At 38.0% G+C, this 13,593-nt stretch overlaps 1 protein-coding gene across 1 annotated transcript; it reads left to right on the forward strand.

Moving 5' to 3' along the window:
* Nucleotides 1-2,623: 2,623 nt before the first annotated feature.
* ubxn7 (UBX domain protein 7) lies at nucleotides 2,624-13,314 on the forward strand. The gene is made up of 11 exons (XM_040143150.1): nucleotides 2,624-2,715; nucleotides 5,506-5,659; nucleotides 5,981-6,045; nucleotides 6,169-6,234; nucleotides 6,731-6,843; nucleotides 7,286-7,432; nucleotides 7,802-7,892; nucleotides 8,491-8,621; nucleotides 9,131-9,635; nucleotides 10,668-10,747; nucleotides 11,258-13,314. The coding sequence occupies exons 1-11, from the start codon at nucleotides 2,646-2,648 to the stop codon at nucleotides 11,417-11,419; spliced, it is 1,584 nt and encodes a 527-aa protein (XP_039999084.1). The 5' UTR covers nucleotides 2,624-2,645; the 3' UTR covers nucleotides 11,420-13,314.
* The last annotated feature ends 279 nt before the right edge of the window (nucleotides 13,315-13,593 follow it).

Here is a 13,593-nt window from a genome sequence, read left to right on the forward strand (position 1 = left end):
GTGGTACGTCACCCTTTTTTTTTCTTTTTTTTTTTTTTTAACCTTGAATCCTTGGTTCTTTTTTAACTTTGTAAAACTTGATCATAAATTTTATTTGAACTGATAACAGTAAAATGTAGATTATTTTTGAAGTGAGTTTACTCACTAAGGGCAGGACTGATCTCACATAAGTGATATTAACTAATGTAAGATAAATTACTTAATGCGGTTGGCACAGACAATTTTTTAAACACATTTTTAGGATTCACTGAAGACACTACAATGACACATTATGTATTATTCACATTTGGCCATTGGCATTGCTTAAAAAGAAATATAGATGTATATTTATTGGCCACGTTTGCCACTTTGAACCAAAAGTGAATGACTTATTCTTACGGACTCTTGTATATAATGCTTGAGTGCACTTGATTTCTTCCCTTTTAAAATTAAAAAAGTGATGCATCTTTTATATGAAACGAATTTCCCACCTCAGGGCTAACACGTTGCATGCCAGTATGGTAGAGAAGCATCAGATTTCAGCGCATCGCTGGGTTTAGATAAAGAGTGCTAAACTAAGTGCTTTCTTTGTAAATTATCGAGTGTTATCTAATTAATTCCATCTGGGTTTATAGTGGGCCTTCAAATTATTAAAGTGGGCCAAGTTAATACTGAATCTAGGTAAGAAAATAACATTCTGGATTGTGTCATAGGTATCTTTAGCTGACAGTTTGCTCTTTTTCAAAGGAATTGAAATTGTGAGTACAAACCTTTTAAATCCAATTATTCATGGTTAGTGACCTTGACCATAACTCTACTGTAGAACATTTATGAGCCCATATTAGACTATCAGCAAAACTGAAGGACATTATGTATTATTTTGATCATTACTGAAATGAATGTAAACTTATTTTATATTCAGCTTTAACTTAAATTACTTTATAATTGGCCAGTGGGATTGGAAGTGTCACTTTGTGTATTTGTAAATATAGTTTGGACATCTCATGCAGAAAGTCAGTGCCATCACCAACTTCCCTTTGTAAAGTGATATCCTTTTTTTTCTTGTTTCTTGGGAGACACCATAATTAAGATAACTTGACCCTTAATGGTCATTGAATTAGCAATTATTCCAATTGCTGTTAGCTCATTGTTGTTAGAACTAAGTCTTGAAGTTTTGGACTTGGTTGACACTGTTTTCAAACTGAATGTATTATGCAAATAACAATAAAATAACATTACTTAAATAGCAATTCTATGTAGTTTCAATGTCTAAGCTATAATATTTGTCATTACTGATACAATGCAATTTTGAAACATGAATATTCAGTCCTGATAAAGTATCCTATAGGGCCTTACTCCATAACCTTTCTCTAACTTTCTTAATTTACAATAAAGAGGTACAACAATAATAATTCAAAACCATAGTAGAAAATGTATTTTAATTTTGTACAAGCCAGGGGAATCCCTGAACTCCATACATTTAAGGTCACCTAAAATTTCAACTTAAATCAAAGTCATTAAATATATTGAAGTCTTATTAGGTTTTTTTGTTTTTCTTGTCTTGAATTAAGTTGCCAGTCGATGTAAATCTGTGGATTTGAGATTTACCTAAACTGATGAGCAACTGAATTATGTAGGAATTCACTTCACCCCTCCAACCACAAGATACAACATCAAATCATGTACATCAATCTGCATGTAACACTCATTTTCCTAATAGTAAAATGAAGAAACAATTTTTTTTTTCCTGTCTGAAATTCTGAATCTGAATCTCAAAAATCATAAGTATACTATACTATATTTAGCCTAAGTCTTTCCAATACTTCTTTTACAGGAAACATTTGATGTAAAATATTGAAGGATATTTCTTTAACTTTATGACTAATGTAGTATTTTTGTTGAATACAGCAAGCCTTTTCCACTGTATATCACCAAGTACAGAAGACCAAATGAATTTTTGCTGCAAGAGATCCAACGAAGTTCAATGCTTTTCTGATGTATCTGCAACTGCATGGTTTATTCTTATTCTCAATATCTCCAATAAAAAATGGTTGATGAACAGACAATGTTAGTCTCCATGAGATTAAAATGATTCAAACAGTGAAGGGAACCTACAGAACCGCATAAAAAGCTACCACATTTTTTGAAGGAATTACAGTTGTATGTAAACGTTTGGGCAGGCCTTTTGGGCTAATTACATATTTTGTCGATTTTTGAAGTGAAAAGAAGTAGATACAACCCTTGCAACAAACAGACATTCAAATTGCCATTATTCAAATGTTAATGCACTGTTACCTTTTATTTCATGGACTTAAAAAATATTTTAAAAAATGCCACAATTACTGTCTAACTGAAAGAAATTAAGTTCGTTAAATAAAAATCAACAGTTCGATGACATTTGAAGAAAGGCTCATTTTTAATGTCTGTTTGCTGCAGAGGTTGGATTTCATTCATTTTACTTCCAAAACCAAGAAAATACGTAATTTGTCTAGTGGTGTCCAATTGTTTGCATACACTTGTTAGAGACCAGCTATGCTTACTGAACGACATTACCCACAACGCATCACAATCCTTTGGTGACGCATGGGGCTCGCGCCGCGCCAGGCCGAGGGAAAAGGACGGCGTAGCGCATGCGCCACATTTATGTTGTTGTTTGTGGCGGTAAGATGGCGGCGCTCGGAGACACCTCAGCTCCGGGGGTGAACGGGTTAATACAACAATTCACAGCAATAACAGGTAAAAATAATATTTTATTTAGCATTTGATCTATTAGGAAGATTTGGGTTATCCAACAGGAATAGCTCCCTTGTCCAGCAAATCACGAAATTAAAGCGCAGATGAGAAAACGGACGTTAAGTCTTGCTCTGGCCCCTGCGCTGTCAATGCTTTGCAAAGGGAAAAAGCAGAGCCAGATATCTGCTAAACTCAAGTGAGAGATCCAGAAAAGGGATGATAAATCCGCCAGCTTTAAATATTATCCGTCAGAGCCACTTAGAAATATCACATTTTCTCTGTGGTGCTCATTAAAGACACTATCTCGCTAGCCTAGAGCTGGTTTTGTGCTCTTTTTGCACTGCCTGGTTGCTTGATAATGTGGAATGGACGTCGGCTGTGAACATTTCCCTTCTTCATCACCAGCCAGGCTTCATGTTGTCTTACTGTCAGCTTCACTCTGACTCTGGTCTTAACCACACTCGGATGAGCACACTCTCTGTCTCCGCTTACTCGCTCAGAGGTCCTCGGTAGTTTGTACGCTTTGACTCGATGGACAGTTTTTCAGTTTTAAGTTATTTATCGGAGAAAACAGGAGACTCAGGTCGGGGGCTGGTACTAGACTTGAAAAGTGAAACGGACATGCGCAGTAGAAACGGAAAGATAACTAGCAAGACGGTACCCTCCACTTTAAAAAGACTAAAAGTTAATCCTCAGATCTAGTTTTTTCTCATATTCATAATATTATCACACTTTTATACTTTATGGCGATTCATAATCCGAATACCTTTGAACGCTATTTTCGTGATTGCATGTTTTAGCTTATTCGTTACAAACCGTGTAACCTGTACTTTGCATTGCTGCCCACTATCTCCCGAAGCATACCATAGCCCTTTTTTAATCTGGAGTGTAATTTCCCCTTTGTTGACTTTCAGGCAGTTGTTTGGCTCTCAGTACAGTGTTGCAGTCAACGTGCTAAAACCAGAGGTGAAAGAAGCTCTCAGATATTTACTTGTTACTACGTAAAAGTAGCAATACCACAGTACAGAAATACTCAGTTACAAGTAAAAGTCCTGCATTCAAATTTTTGCTAAAGTAAAAATACAACAGTATCATCATCAAAATATACTTAAAGTACCAAAAGTACTTATTACTCAGAACGGCCCATTTCTGAATAATTTCTGTTATATTATTGGATTATGAATATCACTTCATTCATGTGTATGTTACTTTAATGTTGTAGCTGGTAAAGGTGAGGCTAATTTTAACTACCTTATATAACTGCTGGGTAGCTTGTCAAGTCTTATCTTAATATATCTATAATAATACATCATAATTTATTTGTTGATTATATTTTGTATTATTAATCTGAATCTGCAAAGTAACCAGTGAATTAAGTTATCGAGTAAATGTAGTCGAGTAAAAGGTACAATATTTCCCTCTGAAGTGTAGTGGAGCAGAAGTATAAAGTGGCAGAAAATGGTACCTCAAAATTGTACTTGAGTACAGTACATGTGTAAATGTACTTAGTTACTTTCCATCGTTGGCAAAGACTTGTTGGAGATCTTGTTATCCAACACCGTGAACAGTATTGCTGCCTTTATGAGTGATATTTGCATTGCTTTAGCATCTTATAAGACCCCATGATTGCAAGGTTTTTGATTTTGCCTTATCACACAAAAGCAATAGTAAACAGGATGTTCACATTGACAGGGTATTTGGCAAGCCTGTTTCCATTGTGCGCAAAAATTCATTGTCACAAAATAACAAAGATGAACGAAAACCAGTGGCCCTCTGAAAGGCAAGTAATCAAATTAAAACTGGTTAGCAGTATGTATACATGATATGTAGTGAACAGCTAACATCACGCATAAATGAGTATGGTACTTTAAATTGATTAATTCATTACACAATCATCAAATTCTACTATGTTACTGATGTTTTGTATGTAGTATGCCATCAGTTTTATTGTGTGGCATATTCAAAGTTACTGTATGCATTGCATGTATGATGTCAAACTCATGTGGCCATGAGATTTACGCCCATTACAGATGTATCATTATCGAAGTAGATGCTGGCAGATAAGTAACAAGAAATTGCTGTGCAATTTTGGCAAATATATCATAGAATTTATTTATTTATTTATTTATTTAAACTTTCATATATCTATATTAGTCCCAAAAATCAGGTATTGGTCAGGCTCTAGCCCCAACATACTGAAATGAACTGAAGCAAAGGGCCCTCTTAAAGGCAAGTGATGAAACTAAAGATTTATAAGATTCTTTAAAAAATAAAGTTTAGCAATAATGTATATAAATTTTACTTCGTTACTGGTGATATGATGAGATATATTTGTCAGCCAGCTGTGATTTTTCCATACTTTCTATACTGAGGTATCTATTCCTTTCATAACCAACAGTGTGTTAGATAATTGGATGCAATGTTTCAAATCACTTTAAGGCAACATTTGATTTTTGATGTGATTTTTTTGAGTCAGTGTGATTAAGACCTGTGGTTTGTCAACTATGTAATTAGGTGGAGCGCTCAAGTTAGTTTATCCATAATTAGTTTCTCAATTTATGTTCCAGTAAATTTACTGTATCACAATTTATATTGATATCAAAACTTGTGAAGTCACATATACCTTGATAAAGGAGTAAATGTATTTCATAAGTTGTACTGTTTGGTACATTTAAACTACACTACTAAATTAATTACATAGATAGTTAGAGTGTTCACACACACATGTCACTGTGCAGTTTTATCTATACATGATTTGCAATATCAGTATGTCTATGTCCAATGCTTTTCTAGGAGCCACAGAGAGTGTAGGGAAACATATGTTGGAAGCATGCAACAACAACCTGGAGATGGCAGTGACCATGTTTCTGGATGGAGGCGGGATAGCAGAGGAGCCCAGCACCAGCTCCAGTTCAGCAGCTTCAAGCAGCAGAGCTCCGCCTTCAGAGTAGGTTCTTACTCTTCTTCACAAACTTGCCTCAGTCTTTAGTCTTTAGTCTTCATAGTCTTTAGTTGTTTTTTTGTTTTTTGTTTTTTGCCATGTCTTAGTATCTTAAAGATACACTCTGAATTTTTTATAGTGCTCCTAAATTTCTCTCCTAGTTCGGAGTTGGAGGAAAAATAGGCATTCAAGTCCCTGCTGTGATTTGGTTTTCTGCTGGGTGGTGTAATCAAATCAGAGAGTGTGTCTTTATAACTTGATTAATATAGATGTTTTGCTCTAGATAATTTTGCATCTTAGATTAATACGTGTTGCCTTATGTCTCAGTGAAGTACGAGCACCAATTCCACAGAAGCAAGACATATTAGTGGAACCAGAACCACTGTTTGGAGGTATTGTACTGCTTTTTTCTACCTCATGCAAATAGATCTAATGGAACTGAAATTCTGTTTTTACTGGCCATGCTGTTTCATTCAGTGTGACTTTGACTTTTGATGTGTCTATTACACATGCAGTGCCAAAGCGAAGAAGACCTGCTCGATCAATATTTGATGGTTTCCGAGACTTCCAAACAGAAACAAGTAAGTATTATTAAAGCTTTCTAGGGTTAACTTGTTACCAGACACCCCTATTTATGTGCACAAACCCAAAAATAATGTACCCAAAGTAAAAAGCTTACTGTTCTTCAACCCTTTTGATCACAGTCATAACCCTGGTCTCTTTTGAAAGGCAACATTTACAACCAGAAAGTCAGAACATGTTTTAGAGATGCGGAACAAACTTTACGGAGGCACACAAACAATGCATAATTTGTCATGGTTGTGTGAAGATTGGGTCCAGTACAGACCAAAACACACCTAAAATGGCACTACCAAGGCCAAAGCATCATCCAGGTGGGACTGTGTATTTTTAAAAGGTTAAAGAATCTGGTTGGTGGAATGTGGTATAAATTAATTCTGCGTAATAACAACCAACATCAGCCAAGCGACAAAATCTGTTACTTTTCTCTCTGTCTAAACCTTTTTATGACTGTGCCTTTACCTCCTATCATGACTATGAATGTTTTTCTTTTCCTAGTCCGCCAGGAACAGGAGCTGCGTAACGGTGGCACGGTGGATAAGAAACTGAGCACCCTGGCAGACCTCTTCCGTCCTCCCATTGAGCTCATGCACAAAGGCAGCTTTGAGACGGTAAGGAGTCACTCTCCGGACACTTTACACCACATGTCTTTATTCAGTTTGTGTGAACTTTTAGTGAAATATCAGATGGTGACTGTGTAGATCACAGGTGGGAAAGGGCAGGAGCAGGCAGGTTGTCACTTTTTTAATGATAGTGTTATTTACTCACTGGCTGAGTGTGCACTCACAGTCGTTGTGAAATCACCTGTTGCAGAGACTCACGTCCACCATGACATGTGATCACATACCAATGATGTAGATGGTTATGACTGTTCGCCATAAAGGAAAACCTGTTTATCTAGCGAATGTAGTTAATTGCCTTTGATCAAGTTGTAGCTTAAACACATGGGCTTTTGGTCTTTATCCACATTTGTCAACTTAATTTATCAAATTGAGCTTGATTCCTTCTGGGGGTTTTTTTTCTGATTCTCTATTACCTCTTTTGTGTTTATAGGCAAAAGACTGTGGGCAGCTGGAAAACAAGTGGCTAATGATCAACATCCAAAATGTACAGGACTTCGCCTGCCAGTGCCTGAACAGAGATGTTTGGAGTAACGATGCAGTGAAGACCATCATCAGAGAACACTTCATATTCTGGCAGGTATGCTGCTAAAAAACTCTGGGTCATACGTGATCTGATGTTGTCATGTTCCTGGAAACATTGAACTGACGTTTTTGCAAGGATTTAGTTGCTCCCATGTTTTTGAGATTAAACTGATTTTATATAAAACCTAAGTTGGAGTTAGTTATCCTTGCATAAAATGTATGTGGTCAGTGGTGCAATGTACACAGAGGTTTAAGCAAAGGTACATAAAATATCAGAAACAGTACATCACCCAGATATAATTTATCCTGTGTCCTGTGGGGTGAGGTGACAAAATTGGTAAATCATTAAAGAGAAGATGCAAGTCACTCTAACCATGTTTTAACTCTGCATCTGTATTGAATTCTGTGATTTCTCTCATTACAGGTATATCATGATAGTGAAGAGGGACAAAGATACATCCAGTTTTATAAGCTGAACAAGTTTCCCTACATTTCCATCCTCGATCCCCGCACAGGTGAGTGGAGAGATCATGTGAACAGAGGTAGTGGTAATGTATTTGAGCTATGGGGTTTTTAGAAGTTAATAAATACCAAAACACAGGTGATTAATCAGAAAGCTGTAAAAAATATTGTCTCCCCCCTGGAGGCTGTTTTGAATAGGATTTATTATCCACACCATGTCACTGCTATTTTTTGTGTTGGTTTTATATCTAATTTGACATTATATTCCTCTTGCATGCATAACTTTTAGAAGATGAGGTAATGCATTATCGGAAGTAAACGTCCTTGAATAATGCTCTGTGACAGAGCAATAGATCTTCGTATTATTAAGTGATGGGATCAATACAGGCTGACAACAGGTTTCCAGTTAATAAATAATGAAGATAAATGTGAACTGTACTGTCTTCTGTGTGATAATACAAACGGCAAAAAACAATTTTAGTGAGCAAATGTGTTAGCCTAGATTTTTACATCTGCAAACTAGTTCCAGATTGATGCATTTGAACACATCTCTTTCGCCATTTCCATTTCATGCTTTTGCTGTCTTTTAATAATTCTCTATAAATTAATTTTGTTACTGACCTGTGCTGCTGATAACATGTTCTTTTGTAGGTCAAAAAATGGTTGAGTGGAACCAGCTGGATGTGGCATCGTTCCTGGAGCAGGCGACCGGCTTCCTGGCAGAGCATGGGCAGCTTGACGGACCATCCTGCCACGCGCCCCCTGCCAAACGAGCTCGCTCTGTGGGTCTCTCATCCCATGTGTCACCTCTAATTCTCACTCTGTTTTCTGCTCTAATAAGATCTCTTCTCTCTCTTTGGGACTCTGTCTGTCTCTTCTTCTGTCACAACTCACAACCGTCTATCAACTGTAGAGCCATCATTAAGTCATCATAATGCTGTGATACAGATTCATTGTTGTCTCTTTCTGGCCATCAAGGGTGCATTACATGAAAAATATAACATTTTTGAGGGTATATTAACATCGGAGTGAAATTAGTAGTGAATGCGTCTGCCTGCTTAGCCATTAATCCCTTATTACTAGTGATCATTTCTCAAAACTTGCATATGTCTTATCCTATGAAAGCACCCTTAGTCAAACGTCGATACTAACATATTTTAAGAATTGTGATATTTGATTTTGTCTGTATCAAGCAGCCTGGGCTAGTATATTAAGTTTTACCCCATTTTTGTGTTATTTTATCCAGCTCTTTGATTTGTTTTCTACAGCTGCACATTCTTTTTGTTTCTAGGAGAGTCTGATTGATGCCAGTGAAGACAGTCAGCTGGAGGCAGCCATCCGAGCCTCCCTACAGGAGACCCATTATGAGTCCTCAAATGTCCCCGAAGCCCCCGATTCCCCCCGATCAGACGACGAATCAGATGCAGAGCCTTTCTCTGACAGCGAGGGTCCCATCTCTGTTGATGGCTCAGACAGTGAAACGCCGGCACCCCACGAAGAAAAAAGTTCTAACAGCAAACACACCCCGGTCCCTTCGGCCATTGTGGCACAACAGCGTCTACATCCCGATAGTTCAACTTCTTCCCATAGAAAGTCTCCGTACAAAGAAAACAACCACAGTCACAAGAAAGAGGAGAGCAAAAAGAACCACCTGGAGCCCTCGGCTGCTGGTCCTCGTCATCCTCAGCCTGACCCAGATTCTGGAGGGAACCACTGTTCCTCAGCAGCAGAAAGCGCTGGACCATCAAAGGCCAGCAGCACCAACACCTGTGAGGTGGACTGTCCTGATGACAACGGTACGAGAATGTGTATTTCTTAACCTGAAACAGGTGTGATGAGGGTCAAGGTATCGGGGCATGTTTGTGTTTGCGTGGAAAATGTCTTTGAGTTAGTCTCCAGCCTGAAGACAGACCCCTCTTAGTTAATGAGCACTTACAGGGTCAACTGGTCAACCTCTTATGCTCTGAGCTCTGCCAACCTCTGCTAAAGCATTCAGCAGTACTCTGTGAGGGCTGGAGCATGCCCATATGTTGCTTTAGTACTGGAACACATTATCAAACTGGGACATCCTTTGAGCTTACAGGTTATGGCATAGCTATTAATAATGTAACTACATGTCAGTGCTATGACTAAATACCACATGAGACCTCAGGGTCTGTGATTGGTCGACTTAGGCTGCTTGTTTTTTCTCCTACAAGTTTCCAATATCAGTTGGAGATTGTTGATAGTTAAGATGACATCAAGCATCTAATGAAACACACATTTGTCAGTAACACACATCTGTCAAAGCCTTTTCAAATGCAAACCTTCTACTCACCATGTTATATTCTGTGTATCCACTAGCCATTCATTACTTAATAGGCAAGACATAATGACACATAGCAAAAACACTGCGTTTCCACAGCGATTGATGATAAAATAACCTCAGCACTAATGTTAGAGGTCTTTATTGGTCACATGCTCTCATCTACCTGACAATAGGTGTGGCTAGTAACTAAATTAGTGAACCACTGCAGGCGTGGGCTGTAGAGAATCAGAATTTTCTGACTGTGGGATTTTCTTTTTTTCATTATAGCTCAGTCTCTCTTTTTGTGCACAGGAGCGTGTTTTGATTGGACAAATCATTAATTATACTGTAGGTTCTACACACATTCTCATGAACTGCTGTTCAGATTTTAACAAAACTCACCGCTGCATTATGGCTTTCAGAATTGGACTGACTGATTAAAGGGGTAACAATGCATTTACTTATCACGGTAAGTGTCGTAACAGCTGCATCGTTTCTGAAAAGATACTTACCACAATGTCTTTTCTTTTTTTTCACCTAGGTCCCAAAGCCAGGTTGATGCTCCGTTACCCAGATGGACAGAGAGAGCAAATTTCCTTGTCTTCTAAAGCAAAACTTTTGGTGAGAACAAACCATTATAACTATTTTAGAGTAATAGTTCAATATGATGAATATGAGACAATGCCACTCTCACATCAATGTGTTGGACTATTTCTTGGCCGGCAACACTTGCCACACTCCAGGAAGTTACTGCTTCTGGCCATGAAATAGTCTGATCCATAACTCCCAACAAAACAGCGAATTGTAGTTTTTACACTTCAGTTTCTGTACAGATTAAGCGAAGGAGATGCAACATTTTATTTAGTAAGGTTCTTTAGAGGTGCTGGTGGCAGGGTTTCTTTTTACTTTGTACTGAATCAGGCTAGCTGTTTCTCCGTTTCCTGTCTAAGCAAAGTTAACTAATGCTGGTTCCAGCTCCATATTTATTAAACTCCTACTACTTTAAATGGAAGAAATGTGAGCATTTCCTTGTTATGCCCGGACAGCAGTGAATATTATCACATGAATGCAGATTTTTTTTTTTTACACTTGAAATGTCTCACTTCTGGTTTATAACTCTCTTTCTTCAAGGCCCTGGTAAGACACGTCCAGTCCAAGGGTTACCCTAACGAACGCTTCGAACTCGTCACTAACTTTCCCAGAAGGAAGCTCGCCCACTTGGACTATGACATCACGCTGCAGGAGGCAGGGCTTTGTCCACAGGAGACTGTATTTGTGCAGGAGAGGAACTAGCCTTTTCCCAGACACACTCACTTTTTGCTTTTCTGTATCTCTCTGATAGACATCACCCTTTCACCAATGATCTGGGACGATGTTACTGGCCTTGATCCCATAACCTTCTGTTCTCCTGGAATTAGGCCCCGTGTTTTTTTGCCAAGACAACTCATAGTGGATGGACTACTTTCCCCGCCACTCTACTAGTCTGAAAACTGACGTCTCTACTGACAGCCTAATCCCTTTGTTTGCTCTACCATTGGCCAGTAAGGTGTTGCAGATGCCAGCAATTTTTTAATGTGATATATTCTGTTCTGATGCAGGCTTCAGTTCATTCTGATCGCTGAGCTACATCAGGAAAGAATATATATGCTATAGCTCATATTCAAATAATAAAAAAATAAAATAAAAAAAAAACCCAAATAATGGACTGCAAATTGACAATAAGGCACCAGGGACTTGTACAAAAAGACTTTTATCTCCCAGAAAGGACGTTAAATATCAGAGTTTATTTTCTAGCTCTTCTTGTTATTTTCTGTACCTGGGGACAGGTAAAGGGAGGCTCATTCTTGTTTATTTTGACCCAGATTTGGTCTCTCATTCGGTGATTGTTTGAACAATTGTAACTATTTGGAAAGCAGGGGCACTAAGAGAAAAAATCTGCAAATTACAATTCAAGAAAATGTGTCATATCAGTGACACACTTGTGTAGATCTGAGAGGATTTGGGTTGATCTACACATTTTTATTCAAGTTTCTATTAGAGACTAGGAGATTGTTTTTGGATTTCAACTTTTGATACAGAAGGGAATGTATGAAGGGTGGTGCATCTCATCAGTCGGACCTACACTGTACAGAGATGGCTTAGAGAGACTGATATTTAGCTGTAGTCATTGTTTCTTTTCTTTTTTTTATATGCTGCCAAGAAAATATGCTGATGTTGAAATATAACCACCAAAACCAAGGGGGATTCTGCTTGGTCTTTTGTTATTTTATTTTATAAATTAGCTATTAAAGACATTAATGTTGTAGTTAAAAACCCAAACTGATATTAAAATAAATATTTGAAAGTCTCATGTAATAGGAGCAGCACCCCAGAATCAACTGCAACAAATTATAGTGCAGAAGTTCTTTGTACTGTGGATGGAAACAAAAGGAACACACCACATTTAAAGAAAAAGATCATTCTGAATTTTTTCTGAAAATGTTGTGGCAGTAAGGCTGATTCGGATTCTTAATTTCATGCTTTTAGGATATTCTTACTCAAGCTGTAAAACATCTTTTCATTTTCCTGCTAGGGATGCATTTTAGATTGCCTGGTGTACTGGTCATGTGTTGTACCTCAGAGACTACATTGTCTTCTAAATGAAACAGGACAATGGTTGTATAAGGATGAGAGATTCTAAGGACTTTAAACCAGTCCCTTAACAGGCAGGACAATGGAGGTGGGATCTGCACAGACAAAGTCTGAAGCACATGGTTGTTGTTACAGCTTTTTAATGAGAGGCAGCAATTCACCTTTTTTCCTTTGGAGTAAGCAGGTGTCGCCATTTCACACAGTTCTTTATGTGGACAGTTGGTGGTGGTAATGTGTCTTAAAACACAACAGTTCCCCAATAAACGAGGAGAAGAAGAAGACCATTTATCAATGTAACTAACAGGTTACAAAGCGGGTTTCAAAATACTCACATAAGCTTTGCAAATGTTTACCGAGGTAGGAAATGCTGTCAGTATGTTAGACTCTACAGATTAAGAAGTCACTTCACAATTAACCTTACAGTTGTTGCAGTTAGTTCTGCTGAGAAGCTGCTTCCTTGTTAAAAGTGCAAGAGATGTGCACTGCCACTTTGCTAATATCAGAATAAGCTGTGAGGTAAAATGTCCGCTTGAATCACATGCTATTCAAATACACGTTTGATTACAGAAATTAAATTCATGTTTTATTTTCCCTTTGAGATGAGGGCCCCTACTGACAATAGTTACAGTGTCTGTACGGGGCAACGGTCAGAGTTGAAAGAAAAGGACTTGCAGCTGTACAAGCAGATGAGGACACTGACTCCGTTTCACTCCCCTTGCTATGTGGATACTACAGTACATGAAGGGCATTCATTCACCACCTGTTTTTTGTGCGTGTGTGTGCAATGGACAAAGAGCGGGTGAGGAGAAATATGCTGACAAAGGGGGTGTACTGAA

Source organism: Xiphias gladius, chromosome 14 (assembly GCF_016859285.1).
Source record: "Xiphias gladius isolate SHS-SW01 ecotype Sanya breed wild chromosome 14, ASM1685928v1, whole genome shotgun sequence".
Classification (NCBI taxonomy): Eukaryota; Metazoa; Chordata; class Actinopteri; order Istiophoriformes; family Xiphiidae; genus Xiphias; species Xiphias gladius.

What these genes read in the sequence shown, in the direction of transcription:
- ubxn7 (XM_040143150.1), top strand. Translation starts at nt 2,646, where the DNA reads ATGGCGGCGCTCGGAGACACCTCAGCTCCGGGGGTGAACGGGTTAATA. An exon ending in AGCAGAGCTCCGCCTTCAGA is followed by an intron (nt 5,660 to 5,980) that starts GTAGGTTCTTAC and finishes CTTATGTCTCAG; the next exon opens with TGAAGTACGAGCACCAATTC. An exon ending in AACACTTCATATTCTGGCAG is followed by an intron (nt 7,433 to 7,801) that starts GTATGCTGCTAA and finishes CTCTCATTACAG; the next exon opens with GTATATCATGATAGTGAAGA.